This window comes from Heptranchias perlo, chromosome 31 (genome assembly GCF_035084215.1).
Source record: "Heptranchias perlo isolate sHepPer1 chromosome 31, sHepPer1.hap1, whole genome shotgun sequence".
In the NCBI taxonomy this organism is placed as follows: domain Eukaryota; kingdom Metazoa; phylum Chordata; class Chondrichthyes; order Hexanchiformes; family Hexanchidae; genus Heptranchias; species Heptranchias perlo.
The window spans coordinates 33,832,470-33,847,150 of record NC_090355.1 but is presented as its reverse complement, the minus strand read 5'-3'; the positions used below and the strand labels follow the sequence as shown (position 1 = coordinate 33,847,150).

General features: G+C 44.5%; 1 protein-coding gene across 5 annotated transcripts in view; it reads right to left on the bottom strand.

The window, feature by feature from the left end:
* abl1 (c-abl oncogene 1, non-receptor tyrosine kinase) overlaps window positions 1–14,440 on the bottom strand; it is a 149,112-nt gene extending 134,672 nt beyond the window's left edge. For all 5 annotated transcript variants that reach the window (XR_010958148.1, XM_067969932.1, XM_067969934.1 and 2 more), the window contains exon 1: window positions 13,983–14,440. Coding sequence is in view for 4 of the 5 variants with exons in the window: in XM_067969932.1 (XP_067826033.1) it covers window positions 13,983–14,115 (133 nt within the window). In the remaining variant the exon portion in view is untranslated. The remainder of the gene's footprint in view (window positions 1–13,982) is intronic.
* Between the last annotated feature and the right edge of the window lie 241 nt (window positions 14,441–14,681).

Sequence of the window (14,681 nt, the reverse complement as noted above, 5' to 3'; positions counted from 1 at the left end):
TGAGTAAAACTGAAGTCAATGGGAATCAGGGGAAAATCTCTCCAGTGGCTGGAGTCATACCTCGCACAAAGGAAAATGGTAGTGGTTGTTGGAGGCCAATCATCTCAACCCCAGGACACTGCTGCAGGAGTTCTTCAGGGCAGTGTCCAAGGCCCAACCATCTTCAGCTGCTTCATCAATGACCTTCCCTCCATCATAAGGTCAGAAATGGGGATGTTTGCTGATGATTGCATAGAGTTCAGTTCCATTCGCAACCCCTCAGATAATGAAGCAGTCTGTGCCTGCTGCAGCAACACCTGGACAACATCCAGGCTTGGGCTGATAAGTGGCAAGTAACATTCGCGCCAGACAAGTGCCAGGCAATGACTATCTCCAACAAGAGAGTGTATAACCACCTCCCCATGACATTCAACGGCATTACCATCGCCAAATCCCCCACCATCAACATCCTGGGGGTCACCATTGACCAGAAACTTAACTGGACCAGCCATATAAATACTGTGGCTACAAGAGCAGGTCAGAGGATGGGTATTCTGCGGCGAGTGACTCATCTCCTGACTCCCCAAAGCCTTTCCACCATTTTCAAGGCACAAGTCAGGAGTGTGATGAAATACTCTCCACTTACCTGGATGAGTGCAGCTCCAACAACACTCAAGAAGCTCGACACCATACAGGACAAAGCAGCCCACTTAATTGGCACCCCATCCACCACCCTAAACATTCACTCCCTTCACCACCGGTGCACTGTGGCTGCAGTGTGTACCATCCACAGGATGCACTGCAGCAACTCGCCAAGGCTTCTTCATCAGCACCTCCCAAACCCGCGACCTCTACCACCTAGAAGGACAAGAGCAGCAGGCACATGGGAACACCACCACCTGCACGTTCCCCTCCAAGTCACGCACCATTCCGACTTGGAAATATATCGTCGTTCCTTCATCGTCGCTGGGTCAAAATCCTGGAACTCCTTCCTAACAACACTGTGGGAGAACCTTCACCACACGGACTGTAGCTGTTCAAGAAGTTGGCTCACCACCACCTTCTCAAGGGCAATTAGGGATGGGCAATAAATGCTGGCCTTGCCAGCGATGCCGACATCCCATGAACGAATAAAAAAAAAAAAGTACTTTTTGAGCCACTTACTATAAACATCGAAAAATTTAATTTACAACAAACCCATAAACAAAATCTCAATCACTAAAATTAGCCACAAGCTTACCTACTTTACCGTAGAAATCCCGGTAACAACTTCCCCCCACACAGTTTAACCCCTCTCTCTGGGTCCTGGGCTGGAGTCTCAGCAGGTTCTCCGTGATTGCAGTGCTTCCATTTTTCTGACGTTTCCCTTACTCTTGAGCATGTTCTATCCGAGTTTGCTTGCTATGTTTGCTGTGACAACTGGCATTTTCAGCTGGTCGTGGGTTTAATGCCCTATCCAGACACTTAAGCATATAATCCTGGCTGATACTCCAGTGCAGTACTGAGGGAGCACCTTATTGTCGGAGGTGCTGTCTTTCAGATGAGATGTTAAACCGAGGCCCCGGCTGCCCTCGCAGGTGGGCGCAAAAGATCCCACGGCACTATTTCTAAGAAGAGCTGGGGAGTTCCTCCCCTCCCTTGCCATCACCAAGTGTCTCGGCCAATATTTATCCCTCAACCATCACAAACAGATTTAGTGACCTCATTACCACATTGCTGTTTGTGGGATTGCTGTGTGCAAATGCATTTCCTACATTACAACAGTGACTACACTTCAAGAAGTACTTCATTGGCTGTAAAGCGCTTTGGGACGTCCTGAAGTCATGAAAGGTGCTATATAAATGCAAGTTCTTTCTTTCTTTCATGCCTAGCAAATTCCCACTTTATGATGCTGCAGTAAATTCTCAATTCTGCTGCTGAAATAAAGTTGGGCTGAACCTAATTGTGTCGTGGAAGGTATGTCTGGGTATGTGGAACTGACCTCCTGATTGCTACCCACTGACCCCTACATGGATGGGGATGTTGGACAAGGACAGGATCGGGCTCGGTTGTAATGGCAACCATGGTAGAAGAGCCCAACATTTACTATGCAGGCCAACATGTGAAGCATGGTCACTTAGACTAGCTGATAAAAGAAGGCTGAGGGGTGACCTGATGGAGGTCTTAAAGATTATAAGAACATAAGAACATAAGAAATAGGAGCAGGAGTAGGCCAATCGGCCCTTCAAGCCTGCTCCGCCATTTAATAAGATCATGGCTGATCTGATCCTAACCTCAAATCTAAATTCATGTCCAATTTCCTGCCCGCTCCCCGTAACCCCTAATTCCCTTTACTTCTAGGAAACTGTCTAAATTCAAAGCAGAAATATTCAATGATGTAGCTTCCACAGCTTCCTGGGGCAGCAAATTCCACAGACCTACTACCCTCTGAGTGAAGAAGTTTCCCCTCATCTCAGTTTTGAAGGAGCAGCAACCTTATTCTAAGATTATGCCCCCTAGTTCTAGTTTCACCCATCCTTGGGAACATCCTCACCGCATCCACCCGATCAAGCCCCTTCACAATCTTATATGTTTCAATAAGATCGCCTCTCATTCTTCTGAACTCCAATGAGTAGAGTCCCAATCTACTCAACCTCTCCTCATATGTCCACCCCCTCATCCCCGGGATTAACCGAGTGAACCTTCTTTGTACTGCCTCGAGAGCAAGTATGTCTTTTCTTAAGTATGGAGACCAAAACTGTATGCAGTATTCCAGGTGCGGTCTCACCAATACCTTATATAACTGCAGCAATACCTCCCTGTTTTTATATTCTATCCCCCTAGCGATAAATGCCAACATTCCGTTGGCCTTCTTGATCACCTGCTGCACCTGCATACTAACTTTTTGAAAGGGTTTGATAAGGTAGATGTAGAAAGGAAGTTTCCACTTGTGGGGGAGACCAGAACTAGGGGCCATAAATATAAATGTAAGGAGTCGCACCACACCAGGTTATAGTCCAACAGCTATATTTGAAATCACAAGCTTTCGGAGCTTTGCTCCTTTGTCAGGTGAAGTCTGACCTGACGAAGGAGCATCGCTCCGAAAGCTTGTGATTTCAAATATAGCTGTTGGACTATAACCTGGTGTTGTGCAACTCCTTACATTTGTCCACCCAGTCCATCACCGGCACCTCCACATCATGGCCATAAATATAAGATAGTCACTAATAAATCCAATAGGGAATTCTGGAGAAACTTCTTTACCTAAAGAGTGGTTAGAATGTGCATCTCGCTACTACAAGGAGTAGTTGAGGCGAATAGCATAGATGCATTTAAAGGGAAGCTAGATAAACATGCGAGGGAGAAAGGAATAGAAGGATATTCTGATTGAGTTCGATGAAGAGCAGTGGGAGGAGGCTCGTGTGGAGCATAAACACCAGCACAGACCAGTTGGGCCAAAGGGCCTGTTTATGTTCTGTAAATTCTGTGCAATTCTATGTGTGTCGATTTCAGTCAGCAGAAAAATAAAACAGAGGGTCACAATACCATAATACAAACCAACCCTTAAAAACACAAGCTAACTAGTGAAAGCAGATATAATGCTATAGAGCTTCAGTACTCCTGTGTAAAACAGGCTTTCTATAACCATCTATACATTAAAAGATTTGCACATATTCCAGGGTCACACTTCACTGATGTACAATGGTTATAAAACAGTTTAATCTCTGACTCACCATAAACAACACCAGGTGAAGAAAGGTCACTGACCTGAAACGTTAACTCTGTTTCTCTCTCCACAGATGCCGCCTGACCTGCTGAGTGTTTCCAGCATTTTCTGTTTTTATTTCAGATTTCCAGCATCCGCAGTACTTTGCTTTTGTGACCACGTGAGATCTGCTAGTTTTAGTGAAACAAGCTTCAATTACTTCCCCAGTTTCCTTCCGCAAGGTTGGGGGTTGGGCCCGCAATGAATACCGTGCCTTCAACCACTACAAGTGCAGCTAGTTGTTGCACACCAGAAAAAGAAACAAATGTTGGACTCAGCGCAAGCACTTCTCGGAGAGCCAGTGCTACTTATTCAGCTTTTGTCGGGCAGACCTTCAATTATTTATTCACAGAGCTGAGGTATTTGTGGAAGGTTTTGTGTCAACCACCACAAAACCATATGCATATCCTGTGGATAAATCTCACGTTACATTTCCTCAAAGTAACCACAAAACTCTTCTAAATGACAATTTAGCAACACGTCATTTCACTACCTTTCCTTTCACCGCACTGCCAGCATTCACAAGAACAAATACTGACATAAGGGACAAGATTGTATGTGTCGTTTCTCCTCCTACCCCTTTGATCAATGTTGTTGATCTGTAATTTCTCCCAGTTCTGACTAAGGATCTACATTAACTTCAATTCCATCCTCACCTCTGAGTCATCGTGTCAGCCGTGGCTCAGTGGTCGCGCACTCACCTCTGAGTCAGAAGGTCATGTGTTCAAGTCCCAATCCAGGGACCTGAGCACAAATTCGAGGCTGACACTCCAGTGCAGTGCTGAGGGAGTGCTGCACTGTTGGATGTGCCATCTTTTGGACGAGACGTTAAACCGAAGCCCTGTCTGCCTTGTCAGGTGGATGTAAAAGATCCCATGGTACTATTTCGAAGAAGAGCAGGGGAGTTCTCCCCAGTGTTTGTCTCTCAACACCACCTAAAAACAGATTTTCTGGTCATTATCACACGTTGCCATTTGTGGGATCTTGCTGGGCACAAATTGGCTGCTGTGTTTCCTACATTGCAACAGTGACTGCACTACAAAAGTACTTGATTGGCTGTAAAACGCTTTGGAACATCCTGAGGTTGTGAAAAGCACTATATAAATGCAAGTTTTTTCTTTCTTTCAGATGCTGACTGACACCTAAGTGTTTCCAGTATTTTCTGTTTTAACTTTACACGACAACTTTGGCTGCATTTCACTTTCTATAGATGCTACAGTTGTTGTACAATGCAGCCTGAACTAAACAGTACTTTTGTTAGTAAATAAACTTCTGATTACCAGCAGCAAACTACAAACTATTTGCCATTACCATTTGTACATTTACTAACGGATGGAACTTAATCTAACCAGAGAATGCACAAGTCATGGCAATTACTGATGGAAAACTACCAGTCTATCCGTAAGGTTAACTTCTTTTAGAACCAAATAAAAATCCCAAAAATGGGCAAAAAATACTCCTCTTAATTTCCAGACACACCTGAATGAAAAATGCTTACTCTTATTTTGCCATGTTGACTGTGTTGAGTTTAAGAGAGTTTTAAGTAAAAGAAAGCACACAGAGTTTATTCCTTAGTCAAAGCATTTTAACAGGATCCAGATAAAATATATATATATCTAAACTGACTGGAGCTGGAAGCTGTAACCATCGATTTTTATTTAAATGCCTATAGCTTGAGGATGCCAGCTACTTAGTGGATTTCCAGTCATCTTGCACTTTATGTATCAAGTTGCAGAGAAATGATTAAACCTCCCCTCCATTTTAGATATACATGAAGCAGGGAAGAAAAATTGCAATTTCTTGACCTATATAGGACATCACCAACTAAGATACAGCGTCAGGTTGAGGGTTGGATACTGCTCCATTCTGTTGTCAAAGTAGATAACGTTCAATGACCTGAGCACATGGTTCAATCACCTTCTAACGGACACTGAAAGCTATCATTTTCCATTTCAGATCAGCCCACAAGGATTAATAAGGAAAGAACCCATATTATAACATAGTAGAAAGTGATGATCCTCCAACAACGAACCAATTATTAACAACGTGTACAGCGATCTGTAGGGGGCATTGATCCTTAGGGCAAAACTTTGCAGGGTTGGTGGGGGGGGGGTGGGTGGGGAAGAGCAGGAGGAGTGGGACAGATTAAATAGCTCCTTCAAAGAGCTGGCAAAGGTCCGATGGGCTGAATGGCGTCCTTCTGTGCTGCATGATTCTATGATCTCGGGACATCTCTTACTACTGTCGTGGTTTCCTTGTATATTCTCTTTAACAGGAATGGTATTACTCTTAAGCGTTCCAAGATGGTTGAAAACACATATCTGGTCTACAGATTTGTGACCCAAGATTGGAAATACAAATCACATACTGAAGTCCTTTATATAAAATTTTTTAAATGCTCAATTCTAACACTTGGCTGGTTTGGTGATGTTAATTCATGCACATTTTCTGTTCTTTGGCACCATGACATTTTTTTTTAACAACTGCACACCAATAAACCCTAACCAGTAATTATGCCAATATAAACGCTCCCTGGATATTAACAAAATAGGTTTTGAAACTTTTAAAATGTCGTTAAACCTACAATTACAGATGAAACGGAGACTGAAATGAAGAACTCAAAATCTAAATTACTCCTCACTATATTCATAACGAGTTATCAACTCTATTCAATTTTCCAAACTAACTTTAGTATCTTGTCATTCAGTTGGCGTGACCAGGAAATACATTGCACTCTGTACGCAGAGAAAAGGAGGTCTGGCAAATGTAATCCACATACTTGAAATTGGTCTGCTGCTCATTACTTGCAAAGAAGTGTGTTTGTGCAGAGGGGGTGGGAGAGAACGCATTTAAAGAACGCCTGTTAAAAATCTACAAGATCCTCAAGTAATCAAAATATGGAGACATTTATAACCCACTGTTATGATAGGGTAATCACAAATGTAAAATATTTTTTGGTGAAGACAGACACCGTTTGCAATCGAACTACTTACATTTAACAAACCTGCTCACATTGCAATAGATGTGTAGGTTTCTATGATGATCTTTGAGACTATTGAAGGGTTTTTCATAGAATGATACAGCACGGAGGGGGCCATTCTGCCCATCGTGCCTGTGCCGGCTCTTTGGTCGAGCTAGCCAATTAATCCCACTCCCCTGCTCTTTCCCCATAGCCCAGTAAATTTCATCCTTTCAAGTATTTATCCAATTCCTTTTTGAAAGTTATTCTTGAATCTGCTTCCACCGCCCTTTCAGGCAGCGCATTCCAGATCACAACAACTCGCTGTGCAAAAAATGTTTTCCTCATGTCATCTCTGGTTCTTTTGCCAATCACCTTAAATCTGTGTCCTCTGGTTACAGACCCTTCTGCAAGTGGAAACAGTTTCTCCTTATTTACTCTATCAAAACCTTTCATGATTTTGAATACCTCTATCAAATCTCCCTTTAACATTCTCTGCTCTAAGGAAAACAACCCCAACTTCTCCAGTCTGTCCACATAACTGAAGTCCCTCATCCCTAGTACCATTCCAATAAATCTCTTCTACAGTTAAATGGTCTTAATGGCGATATACTCGATCAGAATAATATTGTTTATGCATTCAAGCGATTTTTATATGTAGGCATTGTTAACCCTTTGCAGAATTGTCAATCATATATATTTGAAATAATTTTTGTCATCAGCTTGACTCAGTTGGTCGCCCTAGTATCTCAGAGTCAGAAGTTCAAGCTGCACTCCAGGACTTGGACACGTAATCTAGACCAGCACTCCAGTGCAGTACTTGTTGGGGACCTTGGAGGTGATGGTGTTCCCATGCACCTGCTGCCCTTTGCCCTACCAGGTGGTGGAGGTTGCGGATTTGGGAGGTGCTAGTTTTTTCTTAAATATGAAAATAAAATTGGTAAAGGACGCACCACGACGAATTACAAACTGTGACAAAGGGTGTTTTTTTTTAAATCTGAAAATGATGCAGAAGCAGTTTGTGAAACTTTCCCATCACCGATTCTGCTTTGAGATATTTTCATAGATAACGGCAAAGACTTTCTCTTTCAATTAACCATTCATAAGAATTGACTCGTTCAGTGAAAACTAACAACCTTAAACCTGCAGAATGTGTATGGTTAAATGACTACAAAAACCGATGGGAATCCACTTCAAGAGGAAATGGGGGCGGGGGGAGGGAAGCAATACTGGTGGGCCATGGATACTGGCCTCCGTTTCAGTGTCTCTGGCAAATGGGGGCGGGAGAAATAAGGAGCATGCTTATTATTTACATTGTGCAAGTTCACATCATTACAGAACAAAAGTGATTTATTGCCAGTCTGACACATGGTTTTTATTTAATTCCATGAAAGGCACAAGGGACCAGAGCCCCTTCTCCAGTATTAGCATTTCCTGTGCGGGGACTGACAGGAGGTAATTTTCCCATCAGGTTGTGATTCGGTTGTGTCCTCTGGGGCGGGGTGCAGTTTTCTCAGTGGGCCTTGCCTTGGGACCTGCCATAGCATTCGAGCTAGTGGTTGCGGGAGCAAACTGAGGCATCAGGTGCTTTGTAACTAGGTAGGCAGCAGCCACTTGAGTTAAGTTAAACACAGGAGCCCCGGCAGATTGTACCCACATTAATTCTGCATCAAGTTATCTTGTTGAACTTGTTCTTTTGTTTCAGGCCTTGGGAGAAAGTATCCCCATGCACTGAGACCCAACTGCCCTTGTTTAGATGAATGTGCTTCTCCCATACACATTCGTGCATCAATTCCTTACTCTGAAAGATAAGGAAATGGGCTACAGAGGATTGGGACTGTTGATCACCAGTGAGTTGTGGCCAGAATTATTTCGGGGGCAACCAGATCTGGCTTTACCATGCCTCATTCACCTCCTCAGCCAAAACTATCCATTACACCAGGATCACACGAGAGGGCAAGGACAATGCCAGGCTTCTTTTTTCCATGACCAACCACTTCCTTTAACCCCTCTCCTCCTCCCCCTCAAACCTACCTCACACCAAATCTTCACCTTCAAGATTAGGACCATATGTGCAGCCACCTCCACCAATTCCTTCCTTACCTTCTGCTACCATCCCTACGTTCAACAGTCTCCCACCATCTCCAGCCCAGGATCCTTCATCTTTCTTCAGTTTCTCATCTATCTGTACGCTGCCCTCTCAAAACTTATCTCATCCATGAGATCTCCTCCCTGTTAAACTCCTGAATACAGCTCCCATTTGTGGGGCTCCAAGCTAACTGACGTCATCATCAATGTCTCCCTTTCCTTACACACCATCCTTCTCCCCTCTTCAAAAAGCTCACCCTTCATCCATCCATCCAATCTCCTGTCTTCTTTCTCCAAATACTGTCCCATCTCTAATCTCCCTTTCCTTTTTAGAAGTCCTTCAGCATGTCGCCATTCCACAGCACCATACTTAACTCACCCAGAAATTGCCCGTTTGTTCCATCCCATCTGGCTTCCACGTTTCTCACAGCACAGAAACAACCATAGCCAAAGTCAAAAGTGACATCTTCTGTAACATAATGGTGTCGCTCCCCTTCCTCCTTGACCTCTTTGCAGAATTTTATACAACTGACCACACTATCTTCCTCCAACGCCTCTCCTTCACCATCCAGCTCCATGGGACTGCACTTGCATGAGTCCATTCCTACCTATCCAAAAGCAGCCAGTGTATTTCCAGCAATGGTTCTCTTCCCTCCTACCACCATCACCTCAGAATCCTCTCAGTCCCTTCCTCTTCCGTATCTACGTGTTGCCTTTCAGCAAGATGATCCACAGGCTTGGGCTCTTTCTTCTTTCATATGTTGACGATACCCAGCACCATCACTCCTCTCCATATTGTCAGACTGTCTGTCCCACACCAAATCTTGGATGAGTCAGAACTTCCTCCAACTCAATATCAGGAAAACCAAAGCCACCACCTTCAGCCCCTCCAGAAACTCTGCTTACTTACCATCAACTAGATCCATTCCCTGGCCACTCTCCTGCTAAGCCAGACTATCCAGAATCTTGGCACCCTGTTTGATCCTGAGCTGAGTTTTAAACCCGACATCCCATCTATTGCCAACGTCACTTAATTTCACCTCCAGAGTGGGAGAGCATATGTCTGTGGAAATAACGGTTCTGTACATGCTGAGGGTCAAATACAGCGATGTTCCCTTTCTCTTGGTTGCTGTAATGCCAGGTAAGAGAGGAGTTGTTGAACAATAGGGAAATGGATGGCAGTGGATATAGCTCAGATGGAAGAGAATTCCAACAGAGGGCAACTATCTCAGGTGATAGTGTCACAGCAATGTAAGGATGTTGGGAGTCCATGAGGCTCAAGGATAGGTACAGAGTGAGATAGCTAAATACTGCACAAGACACAGTGGTTCTTTGCCACCAAGAGTGGTGGGTGGTGAGAGGCAAAGAGAACAAGTCAATGCGGTTTTCTGAGAGCGGGGGGGGAAGAGAAGAGCAACAGTTGAACCATGGAAATGCAAGAACGAATGACCATTATGGAGTTTTGATTGATTACCTTTGGACATCAGTTAAGTATTTATAGAACTTTCCCTGGGAGGAATAAAATGGTTGATGTAGAGTCCACGATATGATAGGTTACATATGATCTGTGGAAGGAGTGGGCTGGATGAACTGAACAGGATTTTCTTCTTCCATGCTTTATGCTTTCAGGAGTTACTGACAGCAGCGTCATTCTAGATGTAGTTTTAACTGGTTCTTATCAAAAAGTACTATGTTCAAGGCCAGGATCCGTGGTAGTTGTACTCAGGACATTCCAGAGTAGAACATGGTATACTAACCCTGCTTCCTATAATCCTGTAAAGGATATCAGAAAAAACTCATTTGTATCTGTCAGAATACTAGAAATTGAGTCACATACCGAGTTTGGGATTTTGGACTCAAAAACAACCAGCTGCTTTGCTAATTCACCTTGGGTTGAAATAAAAAAAACTCCTGAGAACACCTTCCCTTAGTATTTGGCAGTTCTTAAGGCTGAAAGCTAAACCTAAAAACCTACTTCGAATCATAGAATGGTTGCAGCACAGAGGGAGGCCATTCGACCCATCAAGCCTGTGCTGGCTCTCTGCAAGAGCAATCCAGCTAGTCCCACTCCCCCACCCGATCCCCGTAGCCCTGCAAATTTATAGAATCATAGAATGGTTGCAGCACAGAAGGACTACTTCCTGACATTTTATTTTCTGACCCTCTACCAGCAGTCCCGAGTACAATGGACAACCATAACGACTGAACACTTCCAGTGTTGATTCCTTCAGCACTTCAGCTCCCAAATGTGACACGGGGAGCCAGGGAGGTGTTAGATAGAATGCCCCAGTCGCAGTATTAACCAGAATCTTTGTTGCAACACTAACACTTTTCCCTACCTCCAGCGGCCAGCATACTTCATCTTCGTTCACTTTCAATCGAAGGTATATGCTGTGGGCAACACGCAACAGACAACACTCTTTTTAAAAAAAAATTGTGCATTCTTTCAATGCCCAGTATCCGATTTTAAACAATTCATGGAGATTACGATCATCAGGCTGTGGCATGGCTGTCACAATTTAAATTTGTACACTAAAACCACTGCTCACAATCATGTGTCTACAGGACGCCCCCAACAAGAAATTACACAATGGACAGTGAACAATAATAATAACTTAAAAACATCCATCATAACCATTCATCTCTCATTTGAAGACCACTGCAAGTATTACAATTAGAACATTATGAATCCACCATGTGATAAGTAAACACCTCCAATAAGGCTGACCAGATAACTGGGTACATTTAGCCTCATATTTACATCACGTGACTGGTAAAACTTCCATTTGTGAACTTTAACTCTTTGAATCACGTAGATCTGATCATTTGTAAAGTTAAATAGCCTTTTTAAGGAGCACTGTCACCCTTCAATGGCTGTTAAGCACAGCTTTCTTTTGTAACCTTAGTTTATCAACACAAATCACAGCACAAGTTATTTGTGTCACATAATTCTACTGCTTGCCCATGACAGGACGACATAAGCTGGATGCTGCTTGGCTTTTCCAAAACCAAGTGACTGATACTCCCTTCCCAACATGGTGCTGTTAATGGGAGGAGGGAACTAAACTTCATCTTTCAGTGGAACATAAGTCAGTGGGATCTCTTTCGGGTCGAAATAGCCAGCAGGTCCACAGTACGCCAAAGCACAGTTTACAAGCGACCAGCTACCCCGGCTCATCAATTGGGTCTGGCAGACAGAAGCGTCACTGACAGATGAAATTCTTCCCACTCAGTTCCAGGTAACCCTGCAATCCAATCCCCTAAAGGGCAAAATGGTCCTAATTGGACAAACAGCGGCAAGCGTACCAGTGCTCTGTGCCAGAAAACTACATGTTTTTTTTTGGGCTGATTAAATTCCAGCAATAGCCCTTGCATGGAACAGCGAGTTCTTAAGCTCTTGCCAACTTGTGCCTCAGCTCTCCCAGTTGAGGTACGTGGGACGTGTCCCTCCAGGGTGACTCCTTAACGGAATAGAAACTCTAGCTGTGAGAATTTTTCAGCAACTTGGTATAAAGTCTGGTGATGGGTTTTGGTTTGTCAGGAACCCAACTAACCAGAAAAAAAATTAAACACACAATAATTTACTTCAAAATCCACAGGGCCATAATGTTACTGTTCTATTTGGATTAAATCACTACATTCTGCAGCTTTAAACTTTGTCATCACTTCCATTCTCCCCACAGCTATTTGTTGAGAACATCACTCAAAGGTGAAGCTGTCATTACTACCATTCGCTCTCCAGAAATTTGATGAGAACTTCACTTAAAGCTGAAGAAAAGCATATTCTTCCACAGCCAAGTATTCCATCAGCATGACAAAACAGGAATGTATCTCATACCCAGAGGCCCATCATTTCAAGTCTCCACTCGCACCCATAATGGCTCTGATCCATGTCAGTCGCAGACGCTCCCAGAGCTTTCCAATCCCCCACACAGAAATCAATGCTTCAGACGCATCTGGGGGCCGATCCAAAGTCACCGGAGCCACATTAACTTAAGTGCACCCAGCCATTTCAATGCCTCCAAATCACCCTCCAAGCCAGTTCTAAATGCTGGGGTGTGTGCTGCTGTACAGAGTCACTCCAGAATATTCAACTAACCAAAGATACTGGAGCAACTCAGAAGATTGAGGGGTGATCTGAGAGATGTCTTTAAGATTATGAAAGGGTTTGATAGGGTAGACGTAGAGAAGATGTCTCCACTTGTGGGGGGAAGACAAAAACTAGGGGCCATAAATATATGATAGTCACTAATAAATCCAATAGGGAGTTCAGGAGAAACTTCTTTACCCAGAGAGTGGTGAGAATGTGGAACCTCCGACCACATGGAGTGGTTGAGGCGAATAGTGTAGATGTATTTAAGGGTAAGCTAGATAAACACACGAGGGAGAAAGGAATAGAAGGATACGCTGGTAGAGTTAGATCAAGTGGGGAGGGAGGAGGCTCACATGCGGCATAAACACCAGCATGGACCAGTTGGGCCGAGTGGCCTGTTTCTGTGCTGTACATTCTATGTAATAATGACTGAGTGAAAACCAATGGCAAAACTCCACAGGAGAAAAAAAACAAGTGACTAAATTGAAGAGTTCCTGTCCTTGTTTTCTAATTATATAAAGAGGATGTACTTCGTACTGAAAGTACTCCCTCGAGGCTAGGCTTCACTTCATCTTTAATATGCCACCTCCTCCTAGCTCACCTGTACTGTAAGCAATACCACTAATTAGAGAGCTGGTGCTGTGGGGTTGCTTCTTACACAAAGTTGTAAAATAATTGTGTGTAATATTAAGACTGGAACAATCAATCTCTAGGAATAGCATGCAAATAACCTTCCACAGGGCCGAGTTAAAGTGGGGTGACTGAAGTCCCTTGGCTTTCCACTCATCCAACAAATTGCAGCAGCACTAGACTTGGAAATACAAACGTAATAACGATTTAAAATGAGCAGCCTCCACACTGGTTACGATCACAGGCACGAGCGATTTTCGAAAGAAGTCCAAGAATCTGGTAACAAATCTAGAATTTATACATTGATGATAACCAGCAACCATAACCCACCCACTCTCCAAACATGGTTAAAAATCCAATAAAACAGAATTTTGATTGATTTAATCACCATAAAGCCCTGGATATAATTGACTTTACTAACTTTTAACCATGATTTATTTGGCTGGTGGAGGGGGATGGTTGTCAGCAACAATCAGATTTCTCCTTACCGTGCTCCACGAACACATTGAAATGCTGAGCTCCATGTTTGGCTGCCTCTCTCCTTCCTCCTTTAATAAAGTGCAGCGCAGGCAGACTCGGCCTCCTTTGGTCCGCAAGAACTTTGCCTGGTTGTTGCCCCATAAATTAACCCGCTCCAGGTGCAAGCAACAAAAAAAATTTAAAACGTATAGTCCTTTACAACCGATAGTGATGGGGAAAGAGGAAGGAGGGGAGGAGGAGCAGAGAGGGAAGAGAAGGGGTGAATGTCCTAGGGCCTGGCCTGTGTGGGGGGGGGGGGGAAAGAGGGGGGGGTCACAGCTTGAGGGGGGGGGGGTCACAGGCTGGGGGCAGAGGTGGGGGTCACGGGCTGGAGGCAGTGATGGGGTCAGAGGCTGGAGACAGAGAAGGAGTTAAGAGGTTGGGGACAGAGAGGGTGGTCAGGCTGGGAGGCAGAGAAGGGGCCAGAGGCTGGGGGCAGAGAGGGGGATGTCAGGCTGGAGGGGGGCGTCAGGCTGGAGGGGGGCAGGGAGGGGGTTGTCAGGCTGGAGGGGGGCAGGGAGGGGGTTGTCAGGCTGGAGGGGGGCAGGGAGGGGGTTGTCAGGCTGGAGGGGGGCAGAGAGGGGGTTGTCAGGCTGGAGGGGGGCACAGAGGGGGTTGTCAGGCTGGAGGGGGGCAGAGAGGGGGTTGTCAGGCTGGAGGGGGGCAGA